This window comes from Mycteria americana, chromosome 2 (genome assembly GCF_035582795.1).
Source record: "Mycteria americana isolate JAX WOST 10 ecotype Jacksonville Zoo and Gardens chromosome 2, USCA_MyAme_1.0, whole genome shotgun sequence".
Classification (NCBI taxonomy): domain Eukaryota; kingdom Metazoa; phylum Chordata; class Aves; order Ciconiiformes; family Ciconiidae; genus Mycteria; species Mycteria americana.
The window spans coordinates 122675604-122698462 of NC_134366.1; the positions used below are offsets into that span (position 1 = coordinate 122675604).

The following is a 22859-nucleotide window of genomic DNA, read 5'->3' on the forward strand; positions in this document are numbered from 1 at the left end:
ACAGAGCCAATTTCTGAAGAACTAGCATAAATACATGCATGTAAACAGTCATTTTGGAAACAGATGCTTGTTACCAACCATGGACATTTTATAACTGAACATACTTACCTAGCCTTACAGACTTAAGAGGAAATTAAGACACAGTTACATCTTTTGTGGTATTCAGACAAAATGCACTGGCACTGAAGTAAACTCTGTTATTAAAGTTAACTAGACTCTGAATTACAGACAAGCAATTTGATTTAGAAAAGGAAAACGACAACCACTTGGCATTAGGAAGGGTCTACCAGCAGGAAGTGTGTGTGTGTAAACATTCTGTATATGCACAGAATATATGCAAAAAAACCTGACCTATCACTTCCATTTTGATTCACATTTTAAAAATTGTTTGTTTGGCAGAAGAAATAAGAAGGGCCAAAAACTGCAAAGACACACACTCTTTTGCACTTGAAAAAAATACAAGAAGTTCATGATGCAAAGCTCTACGCTTAAAACAAAGTCTTCAGAGAAGACAAGCAATGCAGCATTTCATTTAATACTACCATGTAGAACACACTCAAAAACCCCCTTACTTGCTTCAGTCAAGATACTACATCGTATGACTTGGAGCAAATAAAAAAACCCTGAATTTTCTCTCTTTCTTGAATCACTGTAGATCAACTTTAAGATCATATCACATTCAAATGTTTAGAGCTTTCTTTCTTGCTCCTTCCAGTTTGGATTTAAGGGACAAGCATGTGAACTGGTCCTTTCTTCATAATTTTGTCCCTTTCTCGACCTGTCGAACTATGACATGACAAATCCCTACTCATATATAATCTCACCTCATTGAAAAACATCTTAATCCATTTATTCTCTGGAAGATAAGATGACACTTAGTCCAGTTTAACAGATTCATTTAAAAGCCAATTTTTATAAGTGAGAATGCAGGTTGAAAGATTACTACATCACTTATGACATCACTGACTATACCTCTTTTTTGTACATATTGCTGTAAGGAAATAAGAACACAGCAGAAGATTAACATCGAGTCAAACCAAACCTGTCTATGAATAGACAAGTTATTCCTTCTGAAAACCAATATGGAAGTTCACAGCTGCCCAGAAGACAAAAGCAAGAAAATTCAGAAAGAGAGCTGAGTGGAGTAGTTCTAAATTCTCACATGCTGTTTCTACATAAAAGTTCATCTTAACAACTGAAAACCTTCTGAAGATCCTATGACCTGATGCTCTCTGGTTCCAAACACTGTTCAATATGGTGAGCATGTCAAAAACATATTTTGATTTTTAATTACCAAAATGCCAAAACCATAAGTATGGCAGAGCCAACAGTAAGAACTTAAGAATGGCAAAGCAAATAAGATATTATAACTTAAATTTCTTACCCCATCCTCAGAATAAATTTGCTGCTTTCTGTAAAACGGGAAAGGCATACCTTTAAGTGTCTTAAAAGATAAATGTGGCTTACATCTTCAGTTCTGTCAAGAGTCAACTACCAACACACTGTATTCTGAACTAGTTGAAATACAAACAGAAAGCTGATGGTAAAAGGATATCCTGATTTAACCTCTTTTCCTTGCCACACCACAGTAACAGTGCTTGAATTTGCACGTTTGGCACAGCAGATGTTGGAGCAGCTACTTTCTTCAAAAGTCAATGGAGGATGCCAATAGCCTTACATAACCACAACTCACCAAAGACCAAAAGCGCTAGCTGGAATTTGATTTGCTCTTTCCACTCAGTTTTGCTGATGCATTTTTATTTCATCTAATACATCTCCTGCTATTAATCATGGCAGCTGCCCTCCCCCCCCCCAAAAAAAACCCAAAACATAAAAGGAAAGTAAATTCTAAAAGGCAGATTATCTAAGTACTACAGCTACTGTACATAGCACAAGGACAGCAGCTGTATTAGACTCCCATTTACAACACAGACAAGATGCTGTTGCAGCAAGACTGTGGCCTCACTCTTGATGGGCACTGACCTGGGCATCGTTGCTATAGATCATCCTAACACCTGTCTGATTACAAAAGTAAAATTCTAAAATGAATCTCTGGCACTTCTAAGTTTTATTACAGAATAATAATCTGTTGAGGAAAAAAATACACTTGAAATTAGAACACAGTCTGGGCTTTTTTTTTTTTTTTTTTAAATTCTTAGGGGTCCATTAGAAAGACACCTGATTCAACCAACTACTTCAGTTATTTTTTGAAAGCATATTGATATGTGTTCTTGAAGTCATGATTTTATGCCCAAATAAACTGCATATCTTCATGCAGTAAAACTTAACTGTTGCTTGGCTACAGTTGACTGTATATGGTAACAATCGATCATAATCCAAATTATCTGTATTACTGCCATACTCATGAAAAAGAATTACATCCTATTTACTGAAAAAATTATTCTATGCTGATTCTTAATTTGGAGAGTTATATACTAACTGAGCAACTTCTCACCTGAAGCTACCATGAGACAAAACCTACTGAGTGTGTAAGAACTCCTACTAGCTCCTGATCATTTTTCAACTTTCTCTTAGCTTAGTAGAGATCTTTTCCCAACCTAAATGGATAATTTGAACTTGCTGGTTTAAATCTTGGGAATATGTTTTTCCTCCTTCCAGATAGAGTTCATCTTCACTTGAAAGGTATTAAATGCCACAAAGAGAAAGAATTAACACTACAGGAGCTGCTTTTCCTATTGTTTTTATTTTTTAAATTCAGATACAATTGCAATTTATAGTTGCCATTTAGAATGAAAAATATTTAAGAAAATATCTAACAGCAGTTTATCTTTTTGTCCATTTAGAAACTAGATTTGTTGTGTATGCATTCTATGGTTGAGTTTCCTCTACCTCTTCACACCACTAGATTTAAGGATTTTTCTCCTTAAGTCCATTTCTTTTTTTTTTTTTATTCTGACTAGATCTGATGTTACAAGACAAATGACATGAACATTGTGCTGCTCAGCATAGATATCATATGCTGTACAGTGTCGCCTCAGAAAGCGGGACCTTGATAGCTATGAGATAGCTATGAGATAGCTATGAGATAGGCTGAGAAAGCTATTTGTACGTATCGTATACGTAATTACTGTGTGCTTAACTAGCACTGCTGCAAACACATTGTTGCACTGATTCAAGAACTTCACTGATGCTTTGAAACCAAAGCCAGAAAAAGACAAAGGGAAAACCAACCAGTGAAACACTGTACAGGTATTTTCTCAAAAGTTTGAGAATCACAGAACTATAGAACAGCCCAGGTTGGAGGGGACCTCAAAAGGCCATCTGGCCCAACCTTTCATGGGAAAGGGAGCCTCGATGAGATTATCTAGCACCCTGTCCAGTCGCATCTTGAAAACCTCCAACAATAGGGACTCTACCACATCCCTGGGGAGGTTGTTACAGCAATTGATTGTTCTCACTGTAAAAAATTTCTTTTTTATATAGATACGAAACCTCTCCCAGTGCAACTTGTACTCATTGCCTCTTGTCTTCTCCATGTGGGTCCTTGTGAAAAGATAGCCTCCATCCTCTTCGTAGCTGCCCTTTAAGTACTGGAATACCGTGATGAGGTCCCCACAAGCCTTCTCCAGGGAGACTCCTTCAGTCTTCCCTTACAAGGCAGGTTCTCCAGTCCTTTGGATCATCTTTGCGACCCTCCTTTAGACCCTCTCCAGTCTGTCTGTGTCTTTCTGGAATTGTGGGAACCAGAACTGGAGACAGCACTCCAGGTGCAGCCTGACCAGCACTGAGTGGCATGATCACATCTCCACCTCTGCTAGTAACGCCCCTGGGAACACAGCCCAGGATCCAGTTTGCCTTTGTTGCTGCAGCAACGCTCTGCTGACGCATGTTCAGCTTGTTGTCCACCAGGACCCCCAGGTCAGCAAGGATGCTGCCCAGCCACACAGATCCAAGCCTGTACTGGGCTCTTTGGTTATGTCGTCCCACATGCAAGACTTTGCACTTGTCTTTGTTAAACTTCATTCTTACTTTCACACTGTTACAGCCTGTCCAGGTTTCTCTGTAAGATGGCTCTTCTCCCTTCTGAAGTGTCCACCTTGCCACCCAGTTTAGTGTCATCAGCAAAATTGGTGAGGGTGGTTTCAATCCCATCTTCCAGATCATTTATGAAGATGTTGAACAGCGTGAGGCCCAGTATCCATCCCTGGAAGACCCCAATTGTGACAGGCTGCCAGCCTGAGTAAAAACCATTGACCACCAAGAGATCTTTTGAGATATTTTTGAAATAGTATATTTGATGTCTCACCAAAATTAACTGTAATTCAACTACATATTAGCAAACTTTATGCAGATAATTCCTTGTGCCATTTTGGTGTCATCACACAGGATACAGAAATATTCTCATCATAGTTCCTTCTAACAAAATCTAGAGTAGGAAATTGTAATTTCACAGTATGGACAACAAAAACTCCTATCAATTACTCTGAAGCTTAATACTTCAACTGAATTTGCAGGGGTTTTTAGTTTAAAGGAAAATGCGTGTCAGCACATCGTATTTCTCATCATATATGCGTGTATATATATATTAAAAAGTACCATGAATGTACTGAACATAAATCTTTTCTTTCTAGGCAACTCATTTATTTAATGATGTTCTCAAGTGATTAACAAAGCTTTTCACAGAAAGGTTTTCCTGGATACTTGTGACACACACCTTCAAAAGTAAAGTAGAAGGCAAGCAATAGTTGCACATGAATTTCTTAAGGTAGAAAACCATTACCTACTCAATATGTAAGGCTAACAAGAAGGAGAATTATTTCAGAGAACTAATTAACTTTATTTATTACAACCCTCAAACTATTTAGGTAAATGGAACATTTTAGTGATCTTTCCCCCTTTCCTCCAGTGATTACACTACTGGAAACTATGGCAAACAGAACAGCCTCCTGTTATACTACTGAGCATTATCAGCTGAGCATTGGACACTGTAGTTTCTAAGTATAACTGCAGTTTAAAATGCATACATCTTCAGTTTAACAGCTTCATATACATGCACAACAGAGCACAAACAGTCAGGCAGTACCAAACTTTTTCCATAAAAAGCATCAAATTTCATGAAGTTGCTCTTAGTTTGTCTCAAATTTTCCCCCCAGAAAATACAATAAATCCCTACCACACAGTCTATGCAAAGTTAGAGACCAATGGACGTTATGAACATTAAAGTTTCCGTGCTACTAAAAAAGTTAAGGCACTGTAAAAATTTACTTATTATATTGAAGCAAAGTAATTCTTAGGCTTATGTACTAATATACACTAATACACAGAGAAACTAATTTACTTAAAGACAGTATCTTGCAGTCATAAGTCTGTGTTTAGCTAAATTAGTTTCCCCTATTTATCTGTGGGAACATCTGTAACTAAAGAAAGTACAACTCTAACTCAAAATACTTAAGAATCTGAAAGCAACGGCTTGTATTAAAATAGCACAGTTTAACATAGCATCTCCACTGGTATGTTATAAACAGACCCACACCTTCCTTTCCACTTGGTTTAAAAAGTCTTCTTGTGGAGTTTTTTTTGGTCATTGATATTTGCCACATGCATGCTTGAAGCTTGATGTCTGTTTTTCAAATACACCACAGTACTACCAGTGAAATCTCCCTACCTCTTAAAAAGAGCACAAACAGTAGCTTGCCTCCACACCATCAAATCCACAAATCGTGGGGGAGGGGGGGAAGAAGTACTTCCTTATTTTAGATGCAGGAAATAGAAATTCAAAACAGTCTCACAAAAAGCCTGAAGAAATCAGGAAGCCCTGACTTAAGTCACCATAGGCCAAACAAACAACTCCAACCTCAAAATCATCTTTAATTATAATCTTCCTAATTTCTCTGCTCATTTTCCAAACCTCGTATTTGTATTTATCTCTTATGGACAGACAAGACTTCCTTCTATACAAAGAGCATTTTTTTTTTGCTCCTTGTACCCTACTACCACCCCATAAGTGAAATCCATTTTGTGTTCTGCAGTTAGAAATATTCAAAAGTACAGAAGGACAATATCACAGTCTGATACCACACTGATGCTCCCTATTTGTTATTTCATTTACTAAGTAGTAGGAAGAAAAAGGATAATATGGCACACCAACTTTGATTTCAACTTCTCTGTCTTTTGAGGTGAGATTTGATTGGTACTCAAACAAGACAAAGTATTTAAATGGAGTGATTGACTTTCCACAATCTCAAGGTCAAATGAATAAAGAGTTATTTTTTAAAACTGTTAAGAATGAAGTAATTTATGGTAGGCAAATATCTACTGCACAAGTTTAATAATTAACTCGAGAGCCTATGAATAGACAGGATTGGCATTACTGACAAAATTATTTCTTTTGTCATCTGCCCAATTAGTTGCTCCTCCTCTTCCTATCAGAACTTGATTACCTCTTTACTTTTGCAGTAGAAGTGAAACAGAAATTAACTGATCAGAACAGTGAAGAACATGAGATCTTGATAACAGACATCTTCCTTCTGTATTAAAAAATAAAGTGATTCTTGTGTTTTGCAGAGCCGAGGAAACAGTATCTTGCCCAACTTAAGCATGAGCTCTTTTGGTTAACACTGCTTCCACTTTCTTCTAGATGAAGAAAGAAGGCTTAACTAATAAACCAGCTCATTTCTATAGCTCTAGGATGGTTAAGGTATGATTCTATGATTCCAACTCCTCTGACAAAATAAATATATTTTGTGAAAACATCAGATTACTTCTGAAAGTAATTCCTCAAAACCTCATAGCTGTATTTCATTTTTTTTCCCACTTTTGCTAACCCATCACTTCATAAGACAATTTTTTTAAGTTAAATGTAAAGACTTGACTGATCATTCCTCTTGCAGAAGAAAGCTTACCGTGCCATCAACTCGTTTCCAAAATGCACCTTTGTTGGGTACTATTATTTCCTCCCACAAAATGCAAGTAACACAACACCACTGGAAGGTAAGTTTGCTAATGTTGAAACAAACAAGAAAGAAAGAAAGTGAAAGATGCCCTGCTTTGGTAGTTAGTCAACCTCTCACGAGACATGCTAATTTGAAGGAAAGTCTTCAGCTGCCTATTCTGGTTGAATCTTAAATTGAAAAATTAAGTTTCTACTCCCAGGGCACCAGAAGCTTCCCAACCTGCAAATACATGGTTTTATCCAAGCTTTTCTTTTATTCCTGACCATGTCTATGAGTTTGTCAAACTGCAATGAAAAGGGGTCTATCAAAGAATTCCTTTTTTCTTTCCCCTAGAATTTGTGGTTCTCAGACCCTTCTTTACCATGAATTTACCCTTCTTACCGTCCTTAAGACCCTTCTTACCGTCCCCTCTGGACGAAAGGATCGAGTGCACTCTCAGCAAGTTTGCAGATGACACCAAGTTGTGTGGGAGTGTTGATCTGCTGGAGGGTAGGCAGGCTCTGCAGAGGGACCTGGACAGGCTGGATCGATGGGCCGAGGTCAATTGTATGAGATTCAACAAGGCCAAGTGCAAGGTCCTGCACTTGGGCCACAGCAACCCCATGGCAACGCTACAGGCTTGGGGAAGAGTGGCTGGAAAGCTGTCTGGCAGAGAAGGACCTGGGGGTGTTTGTTGACAGCCGCCTGAATATGAGCCAGCAGTGTGCCCAGGCGGCCAAGAAAGCCAATGGCATCCTGGCTTGTATCAAAAATAGCGTGGCCAGCAGGACTAGGGAAGTGATCCTGCCCCTGTACTCAGCACTGGTGAGGCCGCACCTCGAATACTGTGTTCAGTTTTGGGCCCCCCACTACAAGAGGGATATTGAGGTGCTGGAGCGTGTGCAGAGAAGGGCAACAAAGCTGGTGAAGGGTCTGGAGCAGAAGTCTTCTAAGGAGCGGCTGAGGGAGCTGGGACTGTTTAGCCTGGAGAAAAGGAGGCTGAGGGGAGACCTTATTGCTCTCTACAACTACCTGAAAGGAGGTTGTAGAGAGGTGGGGGTCGGTCTCTTCTCCCAATTAACAAGCCATAGGACAAGAGGAAATGGCCTCAAGTTGCGCCAGGGGAGGTTTAGACTGGATATTAGGAAATTTTTCTTCACTGAAAGGGTTATCAAGCATTGGAACAGGCTGCCCAGGGAAGTGGTTGAGTCACCATCCCTGGAGGTATTTAAAGGACATTTGGATGAGGTGCTTAGGGACATGGTGTAGTGGTGGTCTTGGCAGTGTTAGGTTTATGGTTGGACTCGATGATCTTAAAGGTCTTTTCCAACCTATATGATTCTGTGATTCTGTGATTATCAAGAACTATGATAGAAACTATTCTTTATATGAAGGTGAAGTTGATCTGATTGCCTTGCCAGGAGCTCAAAGAGGAGGTTGTCATGACCAAAAGAAAATGTAAGGTCAAGAACAATGCAGCCATCCTGACTCTTCCCTGATGCTAGCCAAAATCGATTGTAAGAAGGCAGAAATTTACACAGAAGTCATTTACAGTTGCAGTCCCAGCACTGAAGCAGCTCCAGCATAACACCACTCCCAATTTTTCCTCTAAATAGCATCTTTGGTTACATCACAAGCCCAAACTACTGATTAAAATAGTGTTATATGTACCTTGCATTAAGAAGGACAAAAGCTTTGTTATGAGAGCCTGAAGGCATTTTAGGACAGAAAAGAAACAATAGGAGAAAATGCCAAAAACTCCTCTGACCTTACACTCATCAAGAATTAAAACCAAGAGAGACTTTTAGTCCTTTCCTTACTCCAATCCAATCTGCCAAGTGGAATCAATGAACAGCTCTGAGTGTGCAAGTTACTTGATAGAAGACCTTCTTTGTGTTACAACTCTATTCTTTAGATAAATAACCCAGAATTCTCCTGAATATGGTCTTCCTAACAAGAGTCTTCACAGCTTGTTTCAGAACCACAGTGTGACTCGTTCTGAAGATTTCTCCAACTGCCTGATTTTACAAGCCAAAAGCATCTCCAAACACTTTAAGGTCATGCTATGTCCAGAAACCATATGCACAAAACAGTTTGTGGGGTATGAGAAACGCTGAAAATAGCCACGAGCATTTTAGTAGAAGACAGAAGACAAAAGCTCTTCCAGGAAGCATACTAATCTATCCTCTACAGAGAGAGCCTAGCTTCTTAATGACATCTCCAATTCCAAATTCAGTGTACCGGGGGGGGAGGGGGTACAACACGGAACAAACCAAAACTACAACCAAAAAACCAACTCAAAACACACAATCACATCAGTAGCTCAGCTTTCACTCCGGAGGCCTTAATGGGCATTTTGTTATTTCCATCACCGTATTTGCTCTGCTAGTGTTGGCAACAATAGCCTGTCTTTCAAAAGCCACGATGACTGTTGCCAACACTAGCAGAGCAAAAAACTTCAAGTCTTAATAAGTCTACCACTTGGCTGGCACCATTTTTGGCCTTGTATTCCTACAAAAGGGGATATATAGCATGTAACAGCAGGTTTGAATGGTCCCAAGACCACCACAGACCATATCATTGGTATATTGGCAATTTTTTGTTTAATTACTAATGAAGTTCGTAGTAACTGGAGTTCAAGGAGGAGGACAGTCGCTCACAGAAAACATATTAGAGCAATAAACAAACCACTAGGCAGATTGAAGTGGCAGAAGAACCTTTTCTCTTCACAAGGGGAGAGTAAATTCTCTCCGCTTAATACTGACAGGATTCGTGTGCCTAAAAATCGAAGCTACTCTCTGAGATTAGTATAATACTACATTGGTATAATAAGATTTCATAACAAAGAAGGGCTCGTGGGGAAATTCTACAAATCTACCTCTGACAGCAATGCATAATATCGAAAGAAAGTTTTGAGGCACCAGCATTACCTCTATTTTCAACTACAGCTTCGTGTCCTACCTGGTATTGTTCTGTGCAACCTGACATCTGTGAAAAGGCACGAGGCAAGTATAACCAGCACAAACTCATTGTCCTACCATCAGTCTCCCTCCTCCCTGAAGGATCCTTCCCATCCACTTGTACTCTATCACTCCTGGTTGGAGAGGCACTCCACACTTATAGTCAAAGGCGCTCCTAGATTTCAGTGGTGGCATTAACATGCTGGACTCTGTCATCCATACTCCAGGAAGATGGTGCTTGTTGTACTGACACCTTGCACTTCAGCTTCTACCAGAGGCAGTCTCTCCTCCCTCTTCACCTGTCTCCCAAGGACAGGTTCCTGCCCCATCGGTATCAAAAAGTCTTCCACATTCCCATGCCAATAAGGAAGTCCTACCCAGCCTCCCTCACTGCCTGTCAGGAGAATGATGTACACACACAGATATAGAAAACACAACACTACCAAGGTTCAGAATCATGAAAAACTGAAGTGGCAATCCTGGAGTATAAATTGGACATCAGAGCAAGGTATTAACTCTTTCTTTTTTCCTCCAACAGAAAAATTCTAAATCTTATCTGTTTCAGCTGCAGTCACAAATTAAACTTAATGAGCTTACCAATTCACAATAATTGACCTCTCAGATACGAACCCTTATGCTTAAAATCTCCAAATCTACAATTGCCTCCATACAGAAAGTTCCTCTGGTCTTCTGTGGCAGATGCCTTTCAGTAAATGATTTAGACTACAAAGAGGTTTACTGACCAAGTTAAGAAGGTCAAAACACTTAGATAACTCTGCAAATAAATGCAAAATGAGTACTGATGACTTTTCTGTTTAGTTTTGGTGAATCTTATTCTCCGCTATGAACCATGGACCAAGTAAATGTACTGCTGAGAAGTGGAAAATTACAGGTTGCCCAGAGAGGTTGTGGAGTTTACTGCCTTTGAGATACTCAAATGCCATCCTGGGCAACCTGCTCTAGGTGGCTCTGCCAGAGCAGGGGAGTTAGACAAGATGACCTCCAGGGGTCCCTTCCAGGCTCAATCATTCTGTGAAACAATGATCACCTGTACTCAACAAAATACTACTTTCACTGTGCACTGTGAAAGTACTTTCACTGTACTTTCACAAAATACTACTTTCACTGTAAAAAGGCAGACTTCCAAATCATCTTCCAAACTAACCAATTCAGAGAAAAGAAACAAATTTTTGGGTTTTCTTTAGAAGCTTCTAACCGAAACATGGACATAAAAAAGAACCTGTTTTTATCTCAAGATCTCCATTTTCTTGGAATAGTAAGCATAGCATCATCTACCAGTGTCCAGTATGAGATGAATGCCCTGACCAACCTTCCTTCCATTTTCCCATTTGAAATAATGATTACGGCTATAATACAAGTCCTACTAATGATCTTCTGAAAAATATAACTTCCCCAACCACAAAACAGGGAAAAATTTCCTAGCTGAAATCTCCAGATGTCAGGAGAAGCTTCTGGCCTCTTCTTCTTTGGAAAGTGCATTCCAGATGACATACTTAATTTTGTGTAGTCAGTCAAAACTTTTTTTTGGCCATTATTTATTTTCTAAAAAAGAAGCCCAGCCTCCACAGAAACAGTATTTTCATAGCAGTCAGTGACTACACAGGAAAACAGCCATCTTGTATTAATGCATTTTATACGTAGATATCCAACATCAATAGACTTTATCAGGAAGTACCAGTTTTCTTCTGAATATATCCACACCTTAGAATTTAATATATCTGAATACAATGCAGCACCATCTGAATACCATGCAGCTTTTAAGAGAAAAAAGATAAAGACATAATTACTCAATATTTGCATAACTATTAGAATTCAAGGATTTCTTAGTTACATTTTTTAAAGGGAATATTATGGCTCACTAAGATCTGTAGGAAAACACAAGTACGTATTCCACTTGTGTTCCCGGATCAGTTATAAGTTGTGAAGCCCAGACACACACAACCTAGAAACATCTTCAGGCAGTTCCAACCTACAGTCCAAAATAAAGCCTTAGTTTGTGCAGTATTTTCTACAGAGGTTTCCAAGCATCAGGTCTTTGCATCATCTCAGACCATGCAACTGAAAAAAAAACCAAGAAAACTTTCACCTATTTCTCAACTCTATAAAAGAAACAGAAAAATGAATGTATATAAGAAATTTAAAAGGGAAAGCTGAAATAAAAACCAGCAGTTGGATTTAAATTAGGACTTTATTAATAAAAGACATCTTATGTACTGTCCCCATGACAGTTTGTATTGTATAAACATTGACAGGGAGTGGCAATCTTTCTGTTAGTTAAAGCCAATCCTTTACAAGATTTTGAGTATCAGCATAGACTTTGACCTGTGCTCCGGTTAGAACGTGGTACCGATTCCGTGCCGGATCTCCCCTAGCAACATGGGTAGCTAACCAGACCAAGCAACTGCTGCTTGTCTAGACAGTCTCTAGACTGCTGTAACTAAAGATGCACCACAGCATGTTATACTCTGCTGATGTTGTTTGGATATCCATCAATACTGAAAAGCCCAAGAAGAAACCTGTCTAGAGATTACACTACAGGAGAGCCAATCGTCTCAGCAGAGAAAACACTATGGACAACAAGAGCTCCAAGTCACTTTTCTTCTTCACAAAGATCAAGCTTCAGCTCTTTTTCATCCAGGAGTTTATTTCAGCAGACTACCGAGAAAGCGAAAAGATGGTATTACTTGCATTTATTTTCAATGAGCTATAACTGGGTGTTGTCTGCATAGTACATAGTTTTACCAATACTGTCTCATCATCCTTCTGGCTTTATTGCTGCTTGAATGACTGGACAAATTAAGGCAAATACAGAAGAGTTTTCAATCATTCTCTAATTTTGTTCTCAAAGAAAGAAGCTCAGTTTTTCAGTATCTCCATTTGGAACTGCAATTTCTTGATGACAAAGGAGCTTCAATAAATAGCATCAAGCAACAACCACAAAAAAATAGAAGTTTTTAATTGCATGTTTTCGGACCTCTCAAATTCAAGATAAACATCCTGTATCGAGACAAACATCTCAGTATTCCTTGGTAAGAGACCTAAACCAGCTTTTTGTTTTTACATAGTACTAAAGTATGTCCTAGGGAGTTCTGCTAACAGCAGCTGTGAGACTACCAATATCATCTGCTCACAGAGCTTCTAAATATTTATGGGGAGTTCTCAATGAGTGGCTCCTGAAGCTATCATTGTCCTCATAGTCAAAGATTTACAGACCAACAGGTTGGTTTTCAATTTGTCCAACAAACAAATTCCAGGTGTTTCCCTCTTCCTTCCCACCACCACCAAAAAACTAAAACACTCCACAGTTGCCAGGGAAAACAACATTGTTTACAAATATTTTTACTTGATAAGAGGATTTATAATCTACTACAGGGTTTTGGTTGGTTTTTTATTCCTCTTGTTGAAATGTGTCTTAACATCAACTTTCGATTATCATTCTTGATTAAAACTTTTTATAGGAAAAATAAATAATTATGCTCCTACAGCCTCTAGTTTTATGAGCAGAAGAATTGGCTCAGTTAATTGTTACTCCTGTATAAAACCTACCATACACTGTGAATCAAATGCTAACATTTTGACAGTCCCACCATCTCTACTGTTAACTTTCTAGAGGCTTCCATAATATTAAAAAAGTCTTCTAGGAGCTGCAACCTGACATGAGAATCCACCAAGTTACTGCATTTCCAAAACCAACTTAAAGTTGCATTTTACCTTTGATTAACATACCAAGTTAGATATTTTATTAATTTCACATCAACCTATGTATTTCATAATTCTTAGTGATGAACAGGTAATATTAACGTGCAATTATAATCAGTCTTGCATATAAATCTTGGATATGGTAACTTGAAGACAGAACTGTATTTCCAGATCAGCCAGAAGTCTTATTTTAGATCTAACTATAGAATCACAGAATAGTTTGGGTTGGAAGGGACCTTTAAAGATCATCTAGTTCCAACCCCCATGGCCATGGGCACAGACATCTTTCACTAGATCAGGCTGCTAAAAGCCCTGCCCAACCTGACCTTGAACACTTCCAGGGATGGGGCATCCACAACCTCTCTGGGCAACCTCTTCTAGTGTCTCACCACCCTCATAGTAAAAAAATTCCTCCTTATGTCCAATCTATATCTACTCTCTTTCAGTTTAAAACTGTTGCCCCTTGTCCTGTCACTACAGGCCCTGGTAAAAAGTCTCCCTCTGTCAGAAGAGACACATATTCAGATATTCTCTCTCAATATCCCCAAGTCCTTCTCCGCAGGGCTGCTCTCAATCCATCCAACACCCAGTCTGTACTGATACTGGTGATTGCCCCAACCTAAGCACAGGACCTTGCACTTGGACCTAAAGAATGGTAGAAAAGTGTCAAAGGAGATTTAGTCAATCATGACATTTCCCCTTACTTTGAACTACCTCCAGACAACTTACAGCCCTCTGAAGCTGACAATCTGCAAATATTCAGACTCTGCTTTTTCTATGTATGAGCTTCATTAGCAAATGAGTAAGCTTCTCAGATACCTTTCAGATTCTAAAAGCATAGTTAGTGTGGTTTCAGTGAAGGTGATTTTTGACAGTTATTTTGATAGATAAGAACTTCTGAAGTAAAGGTACTTTTGGTAAATAATAATAATAAAAAGTAAAGAATATAACCTAATTCCTAACCACAAAGTCTTCAGAAGTGCCTTCTAACAAGTTAAGCAAAAGGGAAAAAAGGTCTAGTGACAACAGAGATTTAGAACTCCAAATCCCAAAGACTGAGATCATCTCGCCTTTTCCTATGCAAGACAGATGAACATGAATTCATCTAGCTGAATATGAAATAGACCTAGGAGAAACAGGTGAATCACGCTCTGTACCTGTTTATTTTTCATGCAACAAAAATGGAAGCCTCTTGACACTAGATAAAACAAGTTTGTCATATGCAGTGTTTATTGTTGTCAGTTAATTTGAAGCCAAACTGCTGAACAAGTGAAACATTTGACATCTTTGAAGATTAAGACCATCAAAAGTCTGCAGTTTTAAAAATCAACTACTCAAGTAATTGACTAAGTACTTGAATAACTGCGTTACTCAAGTGTCTACATAAAACATGAGAAGACTCTTTGTGAGTTAGTATCAGAGCAGAGAGAGCACCAAAAAGCATTTTCATGAAAATTTACTAGTCATTTTTTAATCAAAAGCATAGGCAGCTTCAGGTCAAGATGTCCCCCATCCATTCACCCGTTACACCCCTCCCTTCCCACTCTCCAAAAACTGGAAGCCCATAAACCCCAAGGATTTAGTAAGAAACACAGAGGAATAAGAAATCTGGCTTTATTCCAAAATCATTGTACAAGTATGCTCATTGAATACCACTTTCCACTGCTTAATATCATTAATGAGACACTAAGCTCAAGTTAATAGCTAGTTACTTACATTGCCTTTGGCTCTACTTCGCACACCTATGGTATTCACCAGTATCTGATGATTGCACACCCTAGAGTGTGACTACCTATCTAACACAGCCTTCACAGTCTTATTAGATCTTTTTAGGACTGTAGGACTCCTAGTACCCGATATTTCAAGAAAAAGCACTACATTATGCTGTGGCACATGCTTTACACAGAACTCAGGCTTTGGCCTTCTCACGGCTCATCAGAAAAGACAGCCTATCTATGATTTCCCAGCTTAGTACTAAATCAAGTGCATGGAAGCCCCAAAGAAACAAACAAATTTAGTTACAGACAGTTGCGACTTAGTTTTCTTACTCTGTATTACAGTTGCATATGAGAAAGCAGGAAAAACAAACACATCTCTCTCCTGCACCTCAGCTTTATGTATTTCCTTCCTGCAGCATGTAAACTGAAGTTATATAGTCCTCAGTGTGTCTTTTCCTCCTGCACTGTTGTCAGCACTCTTCTCCCACACCTTCCTGAAACAGTAACAGGCCTTCCTTTGTATCAGCCCCCCCATCTTCTTTTCTTAGTATTCTCATACTACTTTACATATAAATTTAGAATCTTTCTAGCATACAGAACCGAGCTTAGCACATTTACAAAACCCAAAATGGTTACAAAACTGATTTAAAGGTTATTCCATGCCTGCCTTTTAGTCTACAGGGGCCACAATCTAATGGCAAAAAAGAGTAAGAATAGAAGCAAAATGAATTAAAGCTAAAGAGGATTAAAACATAGTAAGAGAAGCTAAGGGCATTGCTGAGACTTTTTTTTGCACAGCCAAAAAAATGTATTTCTTGAAACTAAAGGAACTCCAGCATTTTAAGCCTACATGTATAGAATATCAGATGCTGAATTCAAAGTGTCTGTGCATTAGTTATCCATATATTACCACTCAGATACACACAGTTAATTAACACCTTTGCTCAGGAAAAGTGAAAACAATTATAAACATCAATTCACAGCTTTAATAAAAAGGAAAAAAAGGTTTTAGATTTAAAAGGTTTTACAAAAAAGGACTTTTTTTTTGGAATCTGATCACAAAAAACATTTTATTTTCTTTTTAAGTGTACCAGGCCTAGAGACTGACAAGTTTTAACCGGGGGCTGGGGGGAGGGGAATGGGGTGTTCATCTTGGAAGATATTTTAAGTGCAGATCAATCACACCTACACCTAAGCATTTCTTCCTTAAAAACATATCCACATAGATTACAATGGATTTGATATATCAATAGTACCTCGGGCCAAGAATGGTGTTCGTAGCGTGAATCACTACACACACTAAGAACTGGTATAAAATACTTAAACTCTTTAGAAAGTGTTAGGACACTTAAACTCTACAGAAAAGAGCCCAAGAACCAACTCAGGATGAGAGATACGAAACAAAGTAAAAGTCCAGGCAGCAGAGAGATTGATATTGTGACCAAGCACATACGAAGTTAACCTACCAGCTGGTTTCTTCAGAAGCAGCACTTTCTTTTTTAACTGGTATTAGTTTAAAAGAACAGTATCTGTAACCAGGGCTAGCTAAAAAAAAAAAAAAAAAAAACCACAAAACACACCACCAAAAAAAAACCCCACACCCCACCACACAACATAATTCTGATTACTATACCATAACAAGTTGCCTTTAAAAGAATACACAAAGGTATGCCCAAAAATCTCAGAAGACTTCTAAAAAATTGTCACTTTAAAGGACATCCTTAAGATCTGAGATGCAAACACACGTTCTAAAACTTTACACAAGCATGACAGGAAGCATCCCAACAAGTTCATTCCCAAACTGACTACAGCCTAGCTCCAAATTGCAATTAAGATAACTGAAAAGGGGCAAATCCTTAAACGGATTAAAAGGTGAAGGAATACAGTTAAAGATACTATCAACTGCATGTTTGATACCTGCAACCTCCTTACCATCACTGCAGAAAGGTCCCCATAGTATGGCCAGCATTAAAACACATCCTAGCAAACTGAGTCATTGCTAACATAAAAATCTGGACTCTTAATTAGATCTGTATTTTTGACATCTATCAACGGAAGCTGGGTGTAAAAATGTCAGATTTGACAGTAGTCGAGTTATCAAAATTGACACAGTATATCCTAAGCATCAGAGCTCTTCTCATTACCTGTGCTTCTAAGATGACAGATATGTAAACTAGATCAAAAGAAGCATGTTAACTGGAAGATGCAGTGCTATTTTCCCTTGTGGCAGCAACATCCACAAAACATCCACAAGGCTCTGCTTTTTCCAGGGATGTAGGTTTGACCTGTCAACACTCCAGAAGCTCACAAATCAGTAACAAGCTAAACAGAGTACACAATATCGTGAACTTGTACAGATTATTTCATTAGATCCTTTTCACCTCTCCACTGCCTCATGCTCAAGTGAGCTTTCTGCTAAGAGCCTTGCAGCAGAAGATGAAGAATGACTATTAAGAGCTATCTCCACCCCCACACCTCCCTTCCCCCCCAACCCAACCCCAAATGTCAGAGTTCATACTAGAACAAATTCAATTTTCTTGTTCTCCTCTCTGACAACAGAAAGCCAGAAAAAAAAATTACACTAAAGAACTTTTATCACTTGCTACAAAGAAATTCTCTACTTCAGCATAAAAGCACAAATTACAATTTGATACTATTTAAGGGCATCTCCAGGCATATCTAAGTACCCAGCTACATCCCAAACAAATTGGTTGGATTTGGCATACACTTCGTTGACGTACTTTTTATAATCAGAACTAAAATATCATCCACTTTTGCAAGCAACTACCAAATGATGTTGGTTTTATGTCAGGAAGTGTTATGGTTTGCTTTCTCATGATGCAATTGAAAGTGCAGCACTGACAGCACTGGAATGATCCACTGAACTATCAGGTATGATCAAGTAGGGCAACAATAAGCAAGCAGCCCTCTATCCCAGGCCTACCACACCAACTCGTTTAAAATGCATTTAAACCCCTGCCATGACTACCTTCCCACCTGTAAGGGCATACTAATCTTACAGCTGTGTTTTAGGGGTCATCAGTTAGCATTTGCAAACGTCTACACTAAACAGGCTGAAGTCAGTGGTGCAGTGCTTAACCACAACATAAGAGGACCTCACTCTTCAAAAACAAAAAAAAGTTGTTGAAGAGGGAATTGGTATATCAAAGCTATTTACAGTCTCCTGCTCACACGCAGGACTGGCACTCACGAATCACGCCTTTGCACAAAGTGTCCACCGCCCCTCATGACAATCGGTGAAGAAAAGAAAGGTGCATGAAGCGAGAGAGATGACAAGTCTGAGGCAGGACTGGGCGGGCGCCTCCTTGGCATGAAAGCCGCTCTCCCTGCACAGAGACATCCACGCACCCTCAGTTCAACGCTGAGTAAACAAAACACTAGTGCGGAGTTAAACAGGGTGGTGACTCAGCCGGGAGTGCGAGATTCGGTCCCACAGGGTAAGAAATTCGGGGAGACGGAACCGGGGGCCCATCGGCGCTCCCTACTCACCAGCAAACAGTCCACGTTCACTTCGGATTTGGGGTCCTTTAAAGTCACGTCGATTTTTTCAAACCGAGACTCAAAACTTTCTCCCGTCGACATGTTTCCAGAGATAAAAAGTTTCCCTTATTCCAGAGCAAAGTAAGGTTAAAAATAATGAAGAAGTAAAAAACAGGAACAAGCGAGCACAAAAGAGAAACCACACAGCCTATACCAGGCTGAGGAGCGCTTCCTGCAAAATCCCTTCAATCACAGAAGTCTCTGAGGCAAGTCCCCCACGCTGCCCCGCCAAGGGGAGAGAAAACCGAAGGAGAGTGCCTTGGAGTCCGCGGCCGGGGGGGGGGGGGACGGGGACGGGACAAGGCTGCTTCTCCCCCCTCCTCCACGCACGCACGCACTTTCCTGGGCTGCTCACAACTCTGCAGCAGCAGGTTTCCTCTCCCTCCCTCCTCTGCTCGGGCCCCAGCGTCTCAGCAACCTCATTTTCCCAGCCGGGGAAGCCGCCCTGGGAGCCAGCGTAGCGGTTCCTCCTCCTCGCCCTGCAGGAGCGGCGGCGGGTGGGTGCCAGGTTCCGAAGCGCAGCTTTCTTTCCGGAAAACCAGAAAAAAAAGCAACAAGAAAGAAAAAAAAAAGGGGGGGGGGGGGCAAAAGCCACCAACAAGGCAAAAATGAGTGAAAAAAAAAAACCGTAGGAAAATCCTCTCGGCGGCGTGTCTCAGCGTCGTGGGGTTGGTCCTTCCATGGGCAAAGAGTGAGGGAGCCCGGGGCGGGCCGGGGGGAGAGGCTGCCCCTCTCCTCGGCTGTGCCCTGCCTGCTCCGGGCGGGCGGGCGGGCAGCGCGGGGCTGCCAGCTGCGTGCACAGGCCGCCCCGGCCCCCGCTGCGAGTGCCCCCCGCGGGCAGGGGACGAGTCACTTCAACGGCGGAGCGACAGCAACAGCATCTTTCTTCCTCACTCCTCCTCGCTGCCTCCCGCCGCTGCCAACGCCGGCTCCGCTCCCCTCCGTCCCCCGCTCCTCCGCCTCACGTACGGGACGGCAGCCCGGACCACTTCAGGACCGACCCAAGGTTGCAGCGTGAGAGGGAGGAGGGAAGGAGGTGGCTTAAGGGGAGGGGAGAGCGCAAGGTCCGGCCGCGGCTGCTGTGAGGAAACCTGCGAAAGACACCAACATGTCCGCCTTCCTGTTTGAACAGTCGGGGGGGGGGGAGCGGGCGGCTGGGGCGGAGGCGCAGGCCGCATGCGCGGAGGGAACGGCTCCGGCACGGGCAGGGAGGGGAAGGAGGCAGGAGGTATGCGCGCGAGGCGGGGGCGCGCGGCCGCCGCTCCTCTCCCACCCGCCCTCCCTCCCCTTTCACCCGCCGCGCCGCCGCTCAACGGTCGGAGGGGGCGCGCGCGCGCCGTGCCCGCGAGACCCGGGAAGGAAAGGGCGGGAGGGGCGGCCGCGGCGGGACCGCGGGAGCGAGTGGGCGGCGCGCGCCAAGCGGCTGCGGCGCGACGCGGGGGGAGGGGGCGCGTTCGAAACGGCCGCGGCTCCGGTGGGGGGCGGGGCGGGTTTGACAGCCCGGCGGCGGCGCTGGGCCCTTCCGGGACGGGGCGAAGGGCGGTCCTCGTACCCGCTGTCTCTAGGTGCGCCCCGCCCCCCGTGGCCGTTCCGGCGGGCGTTGCGCGCAGGCGGAGGTGCGCGCGGAGCGGACGGGCCAGCGTCCCGCCGGGGAAAGCGGCCGTTCCAGTCCGGGGTCGGGCAGCGCCGGCGGCGGTCGGCGCCGTGCCGGGGGAGGACGTTGCCCGCCGTACGTCTGCCCCGGCTCCCTGATGGCGCCTCAGAGCTGCCGCTCCATCCTCCGCGGGAGACTTTGCGGATGGGCGCCACCGCCGCTGTGGGCCCGGCTCTGCCGTCAGGCGGGCGAACGTTGCGCAACACGGGCCTGTGCTCGCTGCTGGGAGGGCACAGGTGCCTGCTAGCCTGTGAGGGTCACCCAGCTCAGGGTGCCCAGGGAGCTTCTGGGGTCTCCGTCCTCGGAGATGTTCAGAAGCCCGGGCAGCCGGCCCTTGGTGACCCGGCTTGAGGAGGGGGGCTGGAGAAGTTGACCTCCAGAGGTCCCTTCCAGCCACAGCCACGCTGCGATCCTGTGTGCCTGGGGAAGGAGAGACCACCTTCCTCAACAGCAGAAGTCCAGAGCATTCCAGTTTGTGTCCTGACGAGAGCCATGTGCAAGGTAGCACACCTAACTCAGAACAGAGATACAGTGTTAAACATGTAAGCCATGCAGGGTGTCTTGGTGTTTCCAGTTCAAACCTTACCTCTCAGACACCAGCAGGGACTGTTTATTCAAATAAGGAAACACCAGTAAAGTAATGATTTCAAATAATATCAGACAGAGGCCGCTGTACTGGCTCAGTTCTTTGACTTCCACTGCAGTTCCAGAAATGGCAATGGCATTTTTACAAAGATCACTAAAAATTACGTAGAGAATGTCAAGTCATTAATCTCTGGTCACTAAACAGTTGCCAGTAGCAAACCTGAATCACTAGCCCTATGAGTTATTTTCAGTCATGGTTAAGAAACAAATGATCTACAGCCAAGTGCTAGGGCATTTGGGCTGTTCGATCTTGGGTATTCACTACTTGCTATCTTGCTTTATTCCGGGGAAAAAAAGTGGCATTCCACATTTTGCTTTTTCTTGTCCGCAGCTGCCTGCATCTTTGTTTTTGTTTTCTAATGAGAAGTATGTACAGTTAAAGCAAAAATACATGCTACAACAACGTTACACTCATGTTTACTTTCACTCGTTTTGTGCTGGCTATTACCACAGCCCTTTGATTCAGAGGGTTTGGTCGTTCTTGGAAATGCAGATGTTCCATTTCAACAACCACAGGCCAAAGAGAACATCTCGTGTACTCTGCAAGCTACAGGGTGTAAAGCTTGGGATCATTTCATGTGTGATGCAGCAAGTAATTCCTAAAATACAAAGAAAGTGCTTCTCATTTTAAACTCATATTAAACAAGATTAAAATCATCATTAGAGATACAGATCCTAATTGGCAGTGTTCTTGGGCACCTGGTTTAGGCATTAGAACATATACAGGGATGATGCCAGGCCTCAGCAGGGTGATTCGAAGCACCTAGCTGTAAAGAATGCAAAATTCATGAGGCCTGTAATAGAGTAGGGTAGAGGAAGCCTAAAGTGACACAGTCCTGAGCTGTGCTCCACATGCTGGTTACGTGTTTTATCCAACATTTATGGCAAAACGTGTAGGTAGTCTTGGAAATGCAAAACTTCTTCCATCCTTTCCACGCCTCCCTGCAACAAAGCCACATGGGTCTTACTCTCACTTGCCCTTTGCATTACTTTTTTTACAGCGGCCCAGCTTCAACACAGTAAGTGGAAAGAAGCACTGTCCCATTGGCTTGGCCACTTGGAGAATTCACAGAGACAGGAGAGCTGGGCATCGGACAGGCCCAGATTCACACTTTTATTTGCTAGTGAGGGCTCTTGCCCCTAGAACAGTACATCCGAGTACCTCTTCCAGTGTTTGTGGTGAGGAAGCTGCTGTGTTCGTGTTCAGCTGCCTGCAAACTCAGTGTGTTTCAAACACGTCTGTGAGACTGGGCTTTTCTCACAACTATGGTGGAGTAGAAGTGCTTGTCTGTCTGTCTCAAATAGAACAGAATTTGTGTGGGAGGTACTTCACCCAGCTGTCTAGGAAACCGAGCGCTGCTGTGAAAATGTAAAAGGGAGGCTTTGGCTACAAAGAGCAAAAAGGAAAATAAATTCTAATTTTAAAAGCAGGTATGGGTTAAGTGTCTGGTGTGATAGAGTGCTCACGTTGTAACTCGAGAGTGGAACGTAATAGCTTCTAATCCAGTGAACACTCGTTCATGTGCTGATCTTGAAGCACATTTTCATGAACTTCAGTCAGATTAGTGTATCTATGTGATTAGGAACTTGCATATTTCTAGCATTGGCCACTTAGAAATCATATGAAGGCCCATCCTACGTAACCAATCATAGTGCATTGAACACAATATTTTAATTTGTTTTTTCCTTCCTGATAACAATTAAACTA

At 42.0% G+C, this 22859-nt stretch overlaps 1 protein-coding gene across 1 annotated transcript in view; it reads right to left on the reverse strand.

Moving 5' to 3' along the window:
- ROCK1 (Rho associated coiled-coil containing protein kinase 1) overlaps positions 1-21101 on the reverse strand; it is a 94531-nt gene extending 73430 nt beyond the window's left edge. Inside the window, exons 1-2 of the mRNA XM_075494456.1 lie at positions 20405-21101; positions 18802-19943 (exon numbers count right to left, since the gene is read on the reverse strand). Coding sequence (XP_075350571.1) covers positions 18802-18894 — 93 coding nt within the window. The 5' untranslated portion in view covers positions 18895-19943; positions 20405-21101. The remainder of the gene's footprint in view (positions 1-18801; positions 19944-20404) is intronic.
- Between the last annotated feature and the right edge of the window lie 1758 nt (positions 21102-22859).